Here is an 18,752-nt window from a genome sequence, read left to right on the forward strand (position 1 = left end):
CGATGGCGCGTTAGCTGAAAATCAGAGGGTCTGCTATAGCGCATATATCCCATCAGATGACACCATATTGTTAAGAGTTGAGACATGGCACAGAGTTGATATAGTTCTCTTATTCCAACCATCAAATGCAGATATAGTGTCCTATGGACTACTCCATTTTACAAAGACGTATTCCTTTAGTTTCATTTCCTTCCTTTAGCTATAGCTTAAATCGGTAAATACTGCATTGAGGCTATTGAACACTCGCTTCTGTTTTTCTAAGCTAACCAATTGCGCTACGATCATTTTGAATGTCAGAATGAAATAGTAGAGAATGCTACTAGAGCTGAAAAAAAAATAAATAACGAAATATGTTTACTCTAGGCCGCCGCTGTTTTGATTCGTCTGATCAACACCAAAGCAGGGGAGGCTAAAGACGAAGACGTCAGGAGGGAGATGGTCACACAGGCCAAGAAACTTGCAGCGGTGACTCAAGACATGGTCACAGCTGTGAAGGTGAACACTTTTCTTAAAGGAACACAACACACAAAACTTACACACACACATACATACACACACACACACATATACGCAAACACACAGACGCACAAATACACAAACACAGATACACACAGATACACATACACACACACAAACGAACACTAACACAAACACACACACACACACAAACACACACACACACGCACACACACGCACACGAACACAAACACAAACACACAGACACATACACACACACACAGACACACACACACACACACACGCACACGAACACAAGACACAAACACACAGACACATACACACACACAAACACACACACACACACACACACACACACACACACACACACACACACACAAAATGGTACCCTCATTTTCATCAGTTAACAACATTCTACATAATACCGAGAAGAGTATGGATGTATTAGTTATAGATATATATTGTACTAAAGGTCCCTTTGTATTGTAGGAATATGGGCCACATTTCATTCCTTTTTATTTCATTTTTCATATTTTTCCACTGCATCCAGACCACTGTGGCGAATCCCGACGACGAGAGCCAGCGTGAGATGTTCAGAACGTCCGTGGACGAGCTCATCTCAGCTAGTAACCTAGCAACCAGCAATGTCATCGAATGCTCCATGAAACTGGCTGGAACAATGAAGGTAAAAAAATAGCAGAAAGAACGACTAAACATTGCGGCAACATGATTAAACATGAAGGGTCAAATGTTTTCAACAGTTAGTACAATGTAAGTGTCTTGAATCGTGGGCTTCAATCGTTGACGTCACAAATTAGATATGCAGCTCAGACCAACATGTACAAATACGGTCATATCATGTTGTCATTTGCATGACCTTGTGACGTCAATAAGGGCGAGGTGTAATGGCGGATCAGCTACCCTCAGGCAAGGTTCCACTGACGGTTACCCGTGTAATTATACAATTCAAAGCAGGCATGGCAAAACATTATAGGTAAAAGGCCAGACTTCCTTAAAACCGTAATTTGTTTGGTTGACTTCGCGACAAAGTCATATTTACTCAGAGCCGTTATGGATGGATGAGTGGGTAAATGATTTGTTGGGTTCGTACATGGAGAGTATAACCAATACGCTCTAAGTGGTGAATGGATTAGTAGGGTATTTGGTATGTGGATAGGTGCCAACAAAACAAAGCACAAGTTTAATCATTGACGTCGTTCTTTGATACAACAGAGGAACTTCTGATTTCCATGTCTCGTGATCTATTCTGGCTATAGGCAATAATGTTTGTATGGCAGTGCAATGGACAACAGCAAACGATTGCTTTGAAAAAGCTGACGTTTGTGTTGGATATCGTTTGGTTTTGAACATACTATTTGGAAGATGAACAGATATATGGAAGGTTGTAAAGCTATTGGGCTCGTTGCAAAGTGAGGTAGGTGTTGCCCCTTGGTTATGAGGAAAAGAGATTCTCATATGTGCAAGAAAGGTGTTAAGAACATAGAATCCGGTTGTTAAACTTTTAGCTTGAGGGACCGAGAGGATATGGATTCCCCAAAGACTCATCTGGAGTTTTTTAAAATGAGTTATCCCATGCATTATCTTTAGAATCTTCACCTCACGTCTCTCACAGGCTTTTTCTGTGTGTTTTTAAATAGAGGAATGGATTTAGAAGCAACCGAGGTATTACTCCTTCTAGCATAGCCAATAATGTCTTTACTTTACTACTTGTAAAATTTCCCACATTCAGTTGGGTTGCTATTATTCTGTTCTTTACACATAGATAAACTCTTGCGCTATCAAATACGGTGACCCCCTTCTTTTCTATACATATAGTCACTTCAATTATCATGTATTTGGGTAGTCTCAATAGTTTTAATTAGTTTAACTGATGCTACTGATTTACTTTGAAACCTCATTTCTTCTCCAGACATACGGAGCGGATGTACGACAGGTAAAGTACGAGCTACCAGCTATCCAGGTGGGGCAAGTCAAGTACAGCACCGCAAACGCCCAGGCTTCAGGAACTGGTAAAGTTAAATACCAACTCTCGGGCATGCAGGCTAACGTACAACAGACAAACATCACACAGCTACCAACTGTTCAGGTTGCTCAAGTTCAATACCAAGGTTTGTTATGGTTTATTCGTGTGTATTTAAAATTTAGTATCATTCGAGCTAGAGGTACAATGTTCTCTATCGTAGCTTTTTATTTCATCACGCGTATATGCTATAGGTTACACCCATTTCAATTTGGACGGTGCCCTCGTTCTGCTCTCTTTGTGACCTAAAGTTTGACATATAGTTCAATGGATTATATCTATATATTTACTAATAGGAAAAAAAACTTATGTTTTGTGTTTAAATGACTTTTAAGCCACACCTTTACATTTTGTATGATAAACCTAGTATGAAATCGAAAGGTAAAGACCTTCGTTTTAGGTCGCAAGGAGAGTGTAGCGCGATGGTCTAATGTTTGGGAGAGAGCCTTATTGATCATGTAAACTTCTTTGCTAATTAAAATCTGTTTATTCTTGTCCAATTGGTTATAAACTGAGTAAACCATTTATTTATATATTCATTCAATTTTGTCGAACGCCTAGGTGCAGGATCACAGCCTAGCGGTGGTCAAGTCAAGTACCAACTTCCAACAATGCAGCATGGTGTACAGCATAGCAACATTGGACAGCAAGGTATTTATAGCCTCTGAAAGTAAACTCTGAGTCATTGTACTGCGAACTACTATCTGTTACATCGTTACCATTAAGATTCAAGCACCAATATGTCTCACAATGTATCTTTGTTCTCACAACAGTTCAGATTGCTCAGGTCCAGTACCAAGGAGCGAACGCGCAGCAAAGCGGTGGACAAATCAAGTACCAACTGCAAGGGGTACAGTCTGGGGGACCCCAGGGCAATGTTGTTCAAGGCGTACCTGTACAGGTAAGACAGGTAGAGATTTCAAAGTTGAAACCTTTCTTTAACAGGTCGCTTTTCATTCCGGTCACGGTAAGGGTCAGGTGAAATACAACAGGTATACAGATTACATTGAGTCCTGTTAAATCTATTAACCTATATCAATACAAAATATGGTACAAAACATATAGTAGGGTGAAAAGCTCAGCGTTTTTAGTCCGTATCCGTTCGTTTTAGTCTTACTTTTACTTCAAGCAGGTCAGATTTATGGCCGTACGTACGTGAATCAGGTGGTAAGTTATTCCAGACATTGGGTCCAGGGGAAGCTATCAATCTTCTGAAGGTCTCTCGTTTAGTAAGCTTATAAGGTAACATTACTGATTGGTGAACATGTGAATAGTTGATTTCCGTCACAGGAACATCTCTTTATATCATTTCAAGATCCTCCTAGTTGAAAATGGGTAGTCTTTTTAGTGTTATTTCATGGCAGTAAACGATTTACGTAATGTCTGTTGATTTATATTTCCCAGGTCCATTACCAAGGAGCGCAACATCAGCCAGGTAGTGGACAAGTCGCGTATCAGCTAGCGGGTGCCGGGCAGGCTAACATGGCTCAGACAAACGTCGCGCAGCGAAACGTCTCACAGGTAAAATATCAGCTTTTGATCATGGCGTCAATTATAGCATTTTGACTTAGAGAATAATGGAAAAATGACGCCGTACGGCGTTGGCGTAACAGTTATGGTGTTAGAAGCTTTAGGATTCATCAGCATTCGACTCCTCATTAAGAGACATTTCGAATGATACCATAGTTTGCCTATTTGAGACACTTTTCAAAAATCCACATTTTGGGTCGTGGTTACAGGGATTAATGTACTGACATACCCCAATGTGTCCTTGCATTGGAAAAAGCAATGATCACGACTTTCTATTCTCTTTGGGTGTAAAAAAGGTACTTGACATCGGCTTCGGACGTAAAAAAGTGGTGGAAGGAAATGATTGGTTCCACCTACCATGAATACCAACCGCAAAACTATGATTACCAAAGAAGCTATGGGGCTACCTTTGCCGTTACCAATGCCCTTCCACATGCGTACATTGTACATGGAAGATATTATCTGACTGTTTGATTTTATTTGGTTTATTCGGCTGTATAATCACGAGAAATGCAGCAAGGGCTAGCCCTGGTAACAGTACAGTATACAATATACAAAAACAGTATTAACGATACAGGTAACTTTGGCCACAGAGGCGATCCGTGTTTACAGCTTGACTAGCCGTCGTACGGTCTAGAATGTCAGTGTCTGATACCAATAATATTACTAGGTTATCTACGTAAAGCTAGTTAGAGCGATTAACACGCTTGAGCGCTATAATGTATACGTACTACAGTACAGATCGTTCAGTAAGAATAGTAATAAAATGTTCCTGTATCTCTAAATGACCAATGAAGTGATTCATGTTAACATTTGACCCGTCTCAGGTGAAATACCAGCTTCCAGGTGACCAGGTGCGCAGTGACGTCCGTTACGTCACCGTGGACGGTGGCCAGTTCCCGGGGATGGACAGCAGGGGCAGCACTCTGGACAGCCGCAACGCGACCTTGGGCAGTAATCTTAGCGGCCAGATCTTCATTCTGGACAGCAGGTACAGCAATAAGATCAATATTTCAACTCAATGTTTTCATTGGCTGTGCCCTATCTTTATTTCCAATGGATCAGAGAGGCATTATACTTTTGTATGTATACATGCTTTGGAAATTGACCATTCCATTGAACACTACGGGACGAAAAATCCCTATTTCATTTTCTTTCATTGTTTTTTTCATTCATTCATTCATTCATTCATTCATTCATTCATTCATTCATTCATTCATTCATTCATCCATTCATTCATTCATTCATTCATTCATTTATTGATCCAATTAATCACCGAACCATTCATTCCGTTTATTCAATCATTAATTTACCGATTAATTCATACGTTTGTCCACTCATTGATGGATTTCACTAATGTCTTCATTCACTACAGGTACAACACGTTGGACAGCAGTCAGTACCCCAGCCCGAACAGCAGAGGCAGCACGCTGGACAGCACGGTGACGTCATCAACCATGGAGTCTTTCAACGAGTCCTCAGTCTCCACCAGAGCTGATTACAGTAGCCGCACAGACTACAACACCAGGGCTGACTACAATGTCAAAACCAACATTGTAGATGAGACACAGGTAAGGACTGAATGAACGGGCTCCATAATTGGATAGATTAGCTAAATGAGTACCTACTCCAGGGGCACCCACGTCATTTGAAACATTTGGTGTCGTTTCAAACATTGACTCAAAGGCTCAGTCAGCAGCTTAATTTCCTTTTAACTCTTCTTGACTTACGCAGCATTCTATAGTGTGTGTGTGGGGGGGGGGGGCTAACATTGTCTCATTCTATGAGTGTGTACTGCAGCGTATGACCTTATTTGCTAATATGACCTTTGTTGCAGATACTGTTTTTTTAATCGGATCTACCTCTTATCTTAGTGTTACTTGGAAACATGATCAACTCATCTTACGTCCAAGGTCCTCCTCTAACGTTGTCTTTTGAAGGTAACAAATTATCACTTGTTACAAATATGCAGGTGAAATACAACTATGGCGTGAAGAAGGGGTTGAAGGGCACAGCGCTGGTGAACATGAACGCGCTGAGCCAGGAGAGGAAACGGAAACACGACGGTAACCTCGAGCAGGAGGTCAGGTTCGTGGAGGAGAAGAAGACTATATACGAGGTCAGTTCAAAATTTCAACGTGTTTCTAGAATACAAGGCGAAGCCGTATTTCTTTCTTTCTTTTTATTTTCTTTCATTATTTCTAAAATTTCATTCGTGTCGGTAAACATATTTCAGGCAAAGTTGAACTAAGATTGCGAACAAAAATGTTCGCCTTCTTTGCCAAGGAATGGCCAATTTATCGATTGTATAAATGCCACGTAATGCATGTAGAACACGTGATTCGACGAGAACGTATTCGTATGGATCATATCTGGGGGGTTGCCATACAATTTTTGCAATTGATGAATTACCGTCAAACTATGTAACGTTAGAAAGATTAAAGCTTAAAATTGTACGTTATATGTATACCTTTACCTTCATCTAGTTCCAACCGCCACTTGAGGCCCCGTATGTATGTGCGTCAGAGTTACAAAAGCACACCCGATATGCGCAAAATAATCTAAGGCCAGGTATAATATTACTAATGACAAAATGGCTTATGTTGTAGTGGGGGATTGACAGAGGGATGTCCGGAAAGGCTATCGTGAACCTGGATGCCCTGAGCACCCGGAAGAAACGGAGGGTGAGGAGGAGGAAGAAGGTTGTGGAAGGATACGAGGAATACGAGGTACATGTATGTTCTGAAAGGCGTCAAGGTTTAAAATGAAGATAGCTCTCTGTCTCCCTTCTGTCTCTCCCTTTATCTCTCTCTCTCTCTCTTCCTTAATCTATCATTCTGTAATCGCTTAATGCGAAATCATAATTCGTCTATAAAAAAGTGGTAGAGATGAAGAGGATGCTTAGTTTGTTCATGAAATGATAGTATGCAAGATGCTTTTGTTTGAATGTCAGGGGGAGCTTAGGTCAGCAATGCTTATTCGCATATCTATTTGAACCGCAAATTTACATATGAATAAATTTGTCCCTAGATTATGAGCATTAAAAAACGCAGCACATTATACACATGTACATTATATAACCGAACAAGACATAATGAGGGCAAGCAGAAGGCCACAAAAAGCAACTAAACCATTGAAGAGTATTAGGCACAAAAACGTATCAAGACAATTTACTGTCTTTTCCTCCTACTTTATAATACAAGACCCGTTGCTTATTTGATCAATGACTTCGAGATTTTCACCGTCAACGATTAAGAATTACATTTTTTTTCCATTACTTAATCTCAGACATTATGTTGAACATTTAAATTCCTACACGTTTACAGTACAGTGACGAGTACAGCGATGGTGACGGTGAGGGTGACTTTGACATTGACGACGACCTTGACGAGAAGAGGCGACTGGCGCGACTGAGGATGGAGGAGCCCTTCATCAAGCGTTCCACGGTCATCGTCGAGGTGAGACTATAAGAAGTCACGTGATTATGACGTCACGTACCGTCAGCCATGTTGATGGTTCATGCAACCTTGCAGTCATCGTCGAGATGGGCTTTTCTTAGTCTGTGTAACACAAACTCCGCTGTCCAGGGCTCTAACTGGCCCCTCCCCGCGGAGTTTGTGCTCCACTAGCTATAACCTGGGGGAACTGTTGTAGAAAATACCAACACCGATGGCAAGCCAGGATTTTGGTCAAGCCCCCATTACCGTGGAAACCAGTATATTAGCATGTCTCCACCACCCAGACGGTGGGCGGGCTAGTTGCCTCTCCCATTGTCTGTGCTGGGCTGTGGTTCTCTGTGTGAAGGACCCATGGGAGCAGAGGCATGTTTGTGTTTAATAGGAAAACAACGTCTTGTGCCAGTTGTGGGGATTTCAAGAAACTTGAAGGAATCTTGGAGCGCAGACTTTCCTGGAACTATTATTTTGCCTGGTGGTGAGATTTTATGTGGCCAGCAACGAAAGCTTGGCATAAAGTACATTTTTTTAAAATCTATATAGGCAGAGAACTGCAGAAAAACAGTTGGTTCACAAAAATGCGCCATGTTGTTGCGACAGTTGAAGCCTGTCAACCTCCTTGGTCAAACTTCTCAGAACCATGATATGTCCCTCCTATAATGATTGGCACATCAAAAGTTATGCCACAGGCACATCTACCTAAATGAATGCTATTCTATGTATTGAAGGGTAATTTTCACATTAGTTCTTCGGTGTAGCGGTTGTTAAAAAAAGACATCATTTTATAATAGTAGAACTCTGTTCCCACCATCAGTACAAGTGGCACAGATCAGAGAGATCAACTACAGATAAGAGGTGTGATGCTGTCAATCACCACATAGCAACCCACCCCAGTCCATAGCAACCAAAAGCCAGGCTCTGGTGGGCTCCCGGCAATTACATACATTATCCATATATGGAAAACCCAGTTCCCTTGACTAAGGGCTATTCTCTATCAAGCTGATAGTGGGCCGGCGGATGTTTGGCGGGCTGCTATAAGCGAGATTTAATCAGGCTAGGCTTTTCTGATTGGTTGCAAGAAGTCACTTGACTATCATGTGTTGAACTTCTGTCATTTTGATTTAAAGTTGAAAGTAGGAACTTACTGGGATGAATTCTTTCTTATTGAGGTATTAATAACGCCTCACAAGTCTGATCTTAACATTTTGTTCTGCAATAAGTACGGTTGAATGGATTTAGTTGGATGATAAAGCAACTTTTACCTCCTGTCTTATTGATTTATCAGGGTCTCGTGTGGAAACTGTGCAGGGTGTTCAGCTCAGAACCCAGGAGTCTTGTTTTTTTTTATCATTCTACTGGTCTTATCCATTGGAAAAAAAAAAAACTATTTATTAGACGTTCCAGCAGGGTGCAAAAATAGGTACCTTACTTCGGTTGGGGAGGTAAATTAAGGCAGTGGAATGAGGGATTTGGACCCCACCCTAGAGACAGTGAATAACAACTCGCTGCCCTTGGAATCTCAAAGAAAGCTATAGCACCACATGTACCTTTACCGGCCGACCCATTGGCTCATTTAGATTCATGATAAATCGTTTGCCTTCCAGGATAACGGAGAGGAGATAGACTTGGAGGATGTCAACCCCAACTTTGAGGCGTTCTTCCGTAACATGAAGAAAGGAGAGCCGAGGGAAGACGTTATGAAGGAGCTGGAAGATGCCATTGATCTGTCCGACTTAATCGAGATCGACCAACTGACAGTAAGAAGAAACTCTTACCTCTATACATGCACTACGTATTTGTGTCTTTGATATATGCCATATTTGCGTCTTTAAAGATCATTTAGTAAGAAGGAAGCATTGGAATTTATATCTTAATGTGATGTCGTCTGTGTGAGTTTTGTTTTAATGAAAGAAAAACCAAAAACAGAAAGATATGCATATCACTTTTATAAAAATGAAAGTGATAAAAGGAAATTAAAGTAAATAAATAAAATATTGAACAAGTTTACATGACAGGTGCTATGTATAGTATCTAAAAGTTCATCGTACCAGGGAGATTCCTCGAATTGCACTTATTACCAGTCATATACACAATTACAATGAAGAGTAAACCACCGTGACGACTTAATTGAAAGCCCCGGGATATAAATAATAAGGACTGAAAAAATTTCAAGCAGCAACACAGCCGGGATCAAACTCACGGCTTCTAGTTCCTGGTGGAGGACCGCTCAACCACTTGACTGCGCGTGCTACGCGCAGAGAAATCTGACCTGTATTTACATAACATTGGAAATGCGCTAATCGTGTCGACTTCTGAATTTAAACCGTTATGTATTTTCTCTCTCTTTAGCCTGAAAACAGGAACGAAGGCCTTACTGAAGCCGAGGAAAGGAAAGTGAGTCCGGAGAACATTCCTCCCGACTTCTCCGCCTTCTTCGCCACGTACATTGCCACCTACGGGTGGCCCAGCGATCCGGAGGTTCTGGGAACAGGAGCCAAGCCCATAGAAGAACTGATAGATCCAAAGTCCCTGTTGAAACCGGACGTAAGTATCCTCTTATGTAAACCTTGAAATTTGTATATATCAAGCATCAACCCTTGCGTACTGGTCCGCGATTAGTTTTTTTTCTAACTACTACTGTCATTCAATCGGATGCTTCCCCTCCTAAAAACGGTTGTAAAGTTACCAGCCAATCATGTTGTTTCTTGACCGAATTTTCCAATGTGATTGGCTAAAAATGACGGATCGTAGGCCGGCTCGCAAAGAAATCCCTTTGATATATCCAATATGCACCTGGCATGAGGGTGTAGACTAAGCCAGCATCCAGCATTTTTAAATTCATATCATTTGCAAAACATGCTTTAATTTTTCCCAGCATCTGAATGTAATAAATTCTTAATTAGAATCATTTTAATATAACCACACTTCGCTGTAACTCAAAAGTTTCGCCAACACAAATTAGCTGTCACGCTAAGCAACAATATAACAAGGGGTCTAATATTCCAAGAACTTCAAAACTTCTTGTAAACATCCACTAACATACTAAATATTCAAACCATACAAACATGCCTTTTCTTTTTATGCTACGGACATGAATCTCATTGTCAAACAAACAACATTCACCACAACACCCGCGTTGCACGGAGGTAATAAAACTTAAAAAGAAAGTACACCTGTCTGATCAAGTGTTTACTTCCCAGGATCCTGATGGAGGGGAATCTGCTGTGTCAGAGGAGGAAGGAGGAGAATGTGGACCTGATCTCTTAGGTGGCGGCGGAGGGGGAACGAAGGTAAACAGTCGCGGAGGCATACAGTCGGGTCGACCCAACTAGCTAGTTACTGGCTAGTAACAAGGGCTAGCAACTCCCCTGACAGAAAGCATTCCATTGTAGTAAACATTATATGTCTTCGGATCCTTGTTTTTTTCTTCTATGAAAATTGACACCAGTCTTCAGCTTGTATTTTTTAGCAGCTGACCTCAAGGGGTTGTGGATACTGGTCTTAAACTTTTTTGTGCTACACGTTTGTAGTTGTGTCAGTCCCTGTTTTTTTTCTTGCATTTATGCTATTAAAATCTGTTAATTTGAATGGCAAGAAACGTACAGAAATCACAGTAACTGATAACTGAAACAACGACCTAACTCTATGCGACTAGATCAAAGACACTATGGTATTCAAAAAAGTTAGTCTCAAGACAGTGTTGATTCGGTAGCAATAATATGAGTTTGTAATCATTTTTGCACCACAGATCACGAGACTACAAGTTATTCCGTTAAAGACTAACATTTCTTGGTAACATTAACGGTAACATTAAACATCGTTTTTTTCTTGCTGCTTGTTTCCCCCCAGATGTTCGTGTTGCCAGACTATGACAGTTACTTCCTCCGGGCGAAAACAAGGCCGCAGGGGAAGTTTGTGCAGTGTGATCTTGGGAACGACAGGTCTAACGAACCGCGGAAAATTGCAGTTGGCTTCATGATACCCTATAGAAGGTAGGTTTTACATTGTGGTGTTGTCAAAATTTGTCACTGTAGTCAGTAATAATGTTATTTTGCTATGAAAACTTTGGACTTTCCGTTATCTTTTATGAGGTTAAGCCGGACGATAAGAATCAGGTAAAATTTCAATGCGTTTTTCTGTCATTGGACATTTATTATTTTTGTTTCCTTTTTGAATGATGCGCTAAAAGACGCCCTTACATACTACGTGTTAGACATACATGTTAGGTACAACATTTATCTTTTCTTTTAGTATGACAGCAGGAAAAGAAATTTCTTTTATATTTACACTTGTAAATTGATATGTTAGTATTCTTCTTTTACTGAATTTTGTTTTATTTCTTATTGTTTCTTCTGTGTAGGATTGTGTTGGCATGCGCGCCGGCTGACGAGCCTAGGAAGAAGGCGCAGGCGCAGTTGGTGCGAGTCCTGAAGACGTTCCACTCAGTGGCGGTGAAGGTGAGTTGGCTTTAATTTCCATTCTTTAGGCTATATTGATTCAATCGTATTGTTGACATTATCTAGGAATCACATAACTGATACCACCGAGTGAAAAAAAATGAAAGAAAGAATTTGCATTTAATATGAAATGTAAGTGGTCGATAATGTTAAACAGATGTCAGTACATGGTATACCGAACAAGGGATTATTGATGTGTGTCCTGTCACGTATTATTCTTTGACAACATGGGGTAAAATGCAGCAAATATGACGTACGCAGACGTAAATATTTTTTCTTTTCGATAAAAATATAATCTTCAATTCAGACTACAATGATTTAATTGCCTTCCTATTGAATGTCAACTTGTCTTCCCAAGAAGATTGCAAGTAACAGTTGCATGCAAAATTATTCAAACCCCTTCACATGTTTCCTATTTTGGCAAAATAAGAAACATTACAACTGCAAAGCAGTGCCAAATCATATGACTCGTAGACACCTAGTTTATTACAATTCATTACAAGAGCAAAAGTCAAGATTTTATTGCATAGTTCATCCAAATATGCAAATTTCCTAGAAAAAGCACGTTGCAAAATGATTCACTCCCCTGCAAGGATGTAGCTTCACAAATGTAGCAAATGTTTTATCATTATAACTAACTTGTCTTGATTGCTGTTGAAGGTTATCCGAGCTGTGCTGTCCACACGGACACGGGTGGTGTACAAACGCACCTACCGGAGAACAGGGGGGAACGGAGATGGTGCATATGAGAAGAAGACTGGGGCAGAGGTAGGGAGATGGATAATTGTACGGCAATCTTATCATATAGTATATATACTTGGTCCATTTTGAAGATTTTCCACTGTCTTACAACACCAAAATTTGCTTAGCTCGAATTTTTTGTAGCACTTACGTCAACCTTCTTCAGGAGTGATGATTCAGTTGCTATGATCACGTGACTTAGAGGCGAATCATAAATGCCTGGCATGTAATATTGGCCCCCGTCTCTGTTGAGTGTCGGCCGGTGTGCCCTTATGTAGATGGCCCCCTTTACCCCCCTCGCAAAGTATTCCGTTTCGGTGTCCAATATTTGTACTTTGTTGAGGTAAGCAAATTTGGTGTTGTTAGACAGTGGAAAATCTGCAATAAGTACCGCATCAACACAGGTGAGCTTTCATGCTGATACTTGGTCCATTGTTTGTACAGATGGCCAGGACTTTTGGCTAGATTTAGGTTGTTTAACATGAACCAATATCAGTGAACAAGACAATATCCTGTTGGACTTCCATTAGTTGGTAAGGCATAAACAAAGATGAGAAATAAGAACTAAATATATTCAATTTTACTTTTTACTCATTTCTGACCCAGCGCCCCAAAGTAAGGCAGTAATTACATCACTGAGTTGGGCCACCGAAGTGGAAAAATAGGCGAATCCATAGATGCATAAAAAAGCAACTGTATGAAATAAGACATATTTCCTCAGTTCCACAGTTTCTGTCAACTTTAGTTATCTCTCAAGCATGTAACTATTCGAAGTCTAATGTCAAAAATTAATGTTAGAGAAGGAGCAAGTTTGATTCTGTCCAAATTTGCACTCATTCTGATCAGATGACCACTGATTTTGTTTCCAGCTACAACATGACGAACTTATGAAGAAGTTCCAAGCGGCAAAGGCGAAAGTCAAGGGCAGGGCGGCAGAGTCTTACGGTCAGGCGGAAGGAAAGCTGTTGGCGTCGAAAGAGGAGCTGAAGTCAGAAGCGGCGGAAGCCAAAGCAGCTTTCCTGAAGTTCGCTTCTGCCGGATTTGGTGGACAGAGCAGTGGTGGCGGCGATGGTGATGATGGTGAGTTGTGAGTTTAAAAAAAAAACAACATTTTACCAGACTCATGTTGAGTTTGGAAAGCAAGTTAGATTTTACAAAATGGAAATTCACCCTGATTCCAAAGGTAGTTTTCAGTTTTCAGTTTAAGGATTTTGTGTTTTCACTTGTTTTAGGGGAGAAAATATAATGAAAAAGATAAAAACTACCAAAAAAAGTACAGAATTTTCCAAAAACATTGCAGACATTACAAGTATGACAAAAGGACATACTGGTCAATCTTTGTAGATAACTAATTATATAAGCCCCAAAAACTATTCATGATGATTCTAAGCAATATGACAGAAAACGTCTACTGATAAATATAGCGGTTTAGTCACTGGCCAATTGATGACATCATGCGCCAAAAAGCTTAACGTGACGTGCCATTAAGTACTGGTTGATACAGCCCCATGCATGATACTGCGTGAACAATAAGCTAAATGGAAACACGAGGTTTATGAGCTTTATTTTCATGCAAAGGAAAAAAACAAACAAGTTTCACCGAAAGCTAAGTTATTTTGGTTTAATAACTAGTGTAGCACAATTTCAATCTCAAAATTGATCCACTCAGCATTCGTTTTCCAATGAGGAAAATGTGCAAAGACTCGGTTTCCAATGCTACATGTTTGTAAGCACAAAGAGTTCCCCAGAACTGAAATCCTAGTGCTGACGAATACTAATATTCGGCAATGGAAACCAGTGCTGAAGCCATCTTAACCCTATTCAGACCGGGCTTTTTTGGTCATCCCTGGACCGGGGGGGGGGGGGGGGGGCTTTTGAGGCCCCCCCCTTCTAAGTCCTAAAACTCTAAAAGGACGTGCCGTAGGGCCACCAAATTTTCAGGACATGATTTAGACATAATATCTGACTAGTATGTGACGTTTGACGTTACGTTGACGTAAGATGACGTAGTTATGACGTCATCATTTTGATTACATTGGCCAAACCCATGAAAAATGGGTATTCTCAGAAAACTTCACGTTATGCTGCAAAACTGTAACAACAAGTGCAGATAACAGAATAATAATGTTTATTACGACTTGTGTTGCCAATAGCAACATCAATGACGTCAATATGGCGTCATAAAATGACGTCATGCACATCTAAGATACGAGTTGGGCTCCGCCATATTATATCCACCACCTTGAATTTTTAAAAATACTTTTTTTGCAACAAATAATCACAAAGGGCAATGGAAATAGGCTAAATTCATTCATTTAGATGGTTTTTGGTGAAAAAATACCAGGTAGTTACAAATTTTAAGGGATAATTAGCTTGTTATTCTTGATCTGGCCATTCGGTCCGCCATCTTGGATTTTGGGCTGATGACGTCATCAAATTAGCATAATTTATGCATATGCAATTATGAAAGATATGCTGAATAATATAAGATTTTATTTATGTAACAAAATCGCAGTAATATAGCAAATAAATGTGAAAAATACATAGTTAGAACCAAAAATAGTGATTTTTGGCAAAACTGCCTGTCAACAAACGGTTGCCATGGCAACAAGAAAAGATGGAAAATTTGTCAAACTTCGTAAAATTGTTGCCAACAATATTTTAGGAAAACTCACCAAATTTGGTGGCTCTAGCGTAAGCCGTTCTGGCGTTATAGGACATCGAAGTTAGCGCGGGCCTCAAAAGCCCCCCCCCCCGGTCTGAATAGGGTTAAGGATTGGAACAGCGTCCTGAAAAAGATGGGCTTAGGGAGTTTTGCATAAAAAATGAGAATCATGAATATTGTTTCAGGTCTGATTTGGTCCAAGTCGGAGGTTGTGGTGTCTAAACAGTCGTGTGCCGAGCTGGCCGGGCTGCTGATGCAGTTTCATCAGTCATACCAGGACGTTATGGATGCAAGCTTGATCCTGGGCAAACACACCACGGTAAGGGACAGTAGGAATGAATGATTTAATGAATGAATGGATGAGTGAAGGGATGGATTATAATTATAATTGTAATTATAATTATAATGAAAATTAATTTTAGTTCAAAGTTCAGAAACAGAAACTGTCAGGGAAAGGGACTGCCGTGCAATAACAAATGCTGTACAGTAAATCGTGATTAAGTTCATCCAACATTCCTAGAAAATCTTTGGTCATGTATGCAAAAAAGTAAGTATTTTTTTTTAAAATATCACTTTGTATATCCATGTATTCTATTTTATGGCTATCCCATGATTTGATGACATTTTAATGCGGTTCCAGCAGTTGTTAATTATCAGAATGGTTTATACGAAATTTATTACATAAAAGCATGGCCATAGGAATCATGCTCTACCAGGTAGGAGGCATATGGGAAGTAAAGGAAATGAATGAATGAATGAATTAACGAACGAATTAACAAATGAATGAATGAATGAATGGGTGGATGATGGCACAACATCCACGTGTAGATATCAAGTTTTTATAAAATATGGAATTTAAAAGATCACCATCAAAATCATTGCTTCATCAAATAATTTATCAAAGTACTAGAAAACAAACATTCAATTTGTGACTGTCATATAAGTTTACGAATGCTAATTGGTCGCCGGTTATCACATGACAGGTGGCGTGGCACCAGAAGTGTGTTGTGAAGACGACAAAGTTCTTTAGTTTCTCGGCCACGACTGTGATCAAAGGAGCAAGACTCTTCACCAGTTCATCTGATATCTCCGACACCAAGACTAAACTGGCTCTGGCCGCACAGTAAGTGCGGGTTATTCTTAGCATGTGCTCTTTTCTTCTCTGTCCTTCATTGTGTGTTTATGACTATGGGTGCACAATCTTCATATGTTAATATCATAACCATCATACGGATAACATTAGTATGCGTATCCTCTCCGGCCAAATGGCAATGGAAAAAGATATAAGGAGGGGAGGGGGGGTACTTTTGACTGACTCTACATTGGTTTGGTTTGGTTTGGTTTATTTAGATCTCCGTTAGTGAAATACACTAGTCTTCCTGGAGTCCACATTAAAACAATACAGAAATAATAGCAACAGAAATGTACAAATAATACAAATTATAACTTTGAAATAACAGAAAGCAAACATATGGTAAACTGAAAAACAGTGATTTGCATACGTGAAGTAAAATAAAATGAATCAACTTAGTTCCTATATATACAACAAAATGTCTAATTGAATTAACAGAAACTTGGTAATATCAACATTGAACTCAGAGTGCTATCCAAAGAATGTATGGCACATTCAGTGCTATATACTATATCTGTATCTAGCGATGTCCCAGAAGTGCATGGTCATAAAAGTTACGTCCTTATATTAGTACTAAAAATGACTGTTAATTTCGTTAAAAAACTTTCTACTCTTTTTTAGGGATCTGACAACATCAATAGACGAGATGATGGGCGTTTGCCACGAAAAGTTCCCGGATGAGAACGCCGAGGAATCTGGGAACGGGATCGAGCCCGACAGGCTTCTTGAGGTACGAAAACAGCTTAAAAGCTGTATTTTGAATAGATGTACCTTTTAGAAGATGCAAAAGGACATGGAAAGTATTCCAACAAATGTAATTTTAAAATCTTTGGGTTCATATCTATAATTATTTTGTCGCTTTGCAGATACACATATTTTACTAAAAAAATGCATCGTTGATTAGAAGCACGCATTGCATCAAGTGATACGTGGTTTCTTTATTCAATATAACTGCTTGCGAAAACACGTTGAGATACTAAACTAACTTCCTGATCTGTCGATGGCCTTGTTCGTAATTTGCATTTCCAAGCATTTTACTTGGACGTACATCGTATGAAAATGAACGCTAATAACTGTTTTAAAACAATACAATTAGACAATACGATTGACTTGAAGATGTACGTAGTTATATTTCCCTGTTGTACAAAAAAGATAACGAAATATTAGATAGTAGGTATTGATTTGCGGCATTCAGCGTTACAAGTGACATTTAGCACTGGTCATGTATATGCAATAAATATTGAAACTATCTATATTCCAGCTGTTGAAAGCGGTGACGAGCCACGCCCCGAATTCTGACGTACAGGAAATCCAGGAGTTCAAAGAGCTCGCCGCCATCATGGCGGAGTCACGTGGTGACACCCGGATGGGGAAGGCCGTGCAGGCCCGGATGGAGCTCCTGGCTACCTACCTGCAGAACAACCCGGACTACTGTGGGTTCGACTTCGCAGAGTACAAGAAACGTATTCTCGGCTTCTAGACTTACGCAAGAAGAAATAGTTTGACAAATATCTATACAACATTTACACACAACTAAAGTCAATAGCTGGGATGCTTTCGAGATACACTCTGTTCGTTTGTCAACCCGGTAGATCTCATCTTGGAGTTTCGTTGTCACGTGACGGTTAATAGACATTGTCACGTGACAAGACACAGCCATAAACATGCCTGAGATAGTGTCGCCCCCTGTCTCTGTTCAAGGTGCTCTAGCTCTGTTGTCTGCGGATCTGGATAGCCTCCCTTACACCCCTCGCAAACCAGTTGCATATATGCTTTCAGAATGTGATGGAATCGGATTTTCAGCCTCTGGGGTTAGACAGTAAAATAAACTTATCCTCGGCGTCTAGAATTACTTAAAAAACGAGAACGCAGGCCATGGATTGTTCAGTAGCCTAGGCTTTTAGGGTGTAATGAAATTGGATTTGTAACCTCTATTGTTATAAAAATTACATGGAACAAAGGTTACCTACCTGCTGAACAAAAAAGACTATAGAGGATTCGACTTCGCCAAGTATAAGAAACTTAATGTAGCCTTTTAGACTTATAGAAAAGTGCCTACAGAATACCAAAACGCATAATTGGCTTCTAGACCTATAGTAAAGTGTGTAAAGAAGGCGAATACAGCATTTTGGGCCTTAGGGAGTACCAGAAACGTATTTTAAGCTCCTGTAGACTTTGCGGCATGCGTCTAAAGAAGACGAAAAACATATGACTTGCTTCTACACTTAAACACTTAAAGAATAACGTCTTAGGA

General features: G+C 40.0%; 1 protein-coding gene across 1 annotated transcript; it reads left to right on the forward strand.

Moving 5' to 3' along the window:
- Positions 1 to 3,925: 3,925 nt before the first annotated feature.
- Positions 3,926 to 17,984, forward strand: LOC118412626. The gene is made up of 17 exons (XM_035815617.1): positions 3,926 to 4,039; positions 4,876 to 5,039; positions 5,424 to 5,619; positions 6,021 to 6,167; positions 6,658 to 6,777; positions 7,375 to 7,506; positions 9,108 to 9,260; positions 9,853 to 10,047; positions 10,704 to 10,793; positions 11,353 to 11,495; positions 11,864 to 11,960; positions 12,621 to 12,728; positions 13,571 to 13,781; positions 15,552 to 15,685; positions 16,350 to 16,489; positions 17,120 to 17,228; positions 17,760 to 17,984. Exons 1-17 carry the CDS (start codon positions 4,001 to 4,003, stop codon positions 17,976 to 17,978), a joined length of 2,397 nt encoding a protein of 798 aa, XP_035671510.1. The 5' UTR covers positions 3,926 to 4,000; the 3' UTR covers positions 17,979 to 17,984.
- Positions 17,985 to 18,752: the final 768 nt, after the last annotated feature.

This window comes from Branchiostoma floridae, chromosome 3, assembly GCF_000003815.2.
Source record: "Branchiostoma floridae strain S238N-H82 chromosome 3, Bfl_VNyyK, whole genome shotgun sequence".
Classification (NCBI taxonomy): Eukaryota; Metazoa; Chordata; class Leptocardii; order Amphioxiformes; family Branchiostomatidae; genus Branchiostoma; species Branchiostoma floridae.

Bases quoted from the DNA above. Each gene is read 5' to 3' on its own strand.
- LOC118412626 (XM_035815617.1), top strand. From the start codon at position 4,001: ATGGCTCAGACAAACGTCGCGCAGCGAAACGTCTCACAG. The intron at 6,778-7,374 runs GTACATGTATGT...ACACGTTTACAG, and splicing joins AAGGATACGAGGAATACGAG to TACAGTGACGAGTACAGCGA. The intron at 16,490-17,119 runs GTAAGTGCGGGT...ACTCTTTTTTAG, and splicing joins AAACTGGCTCTGGCCGCACA to GGATCTGACAACATCAATAG.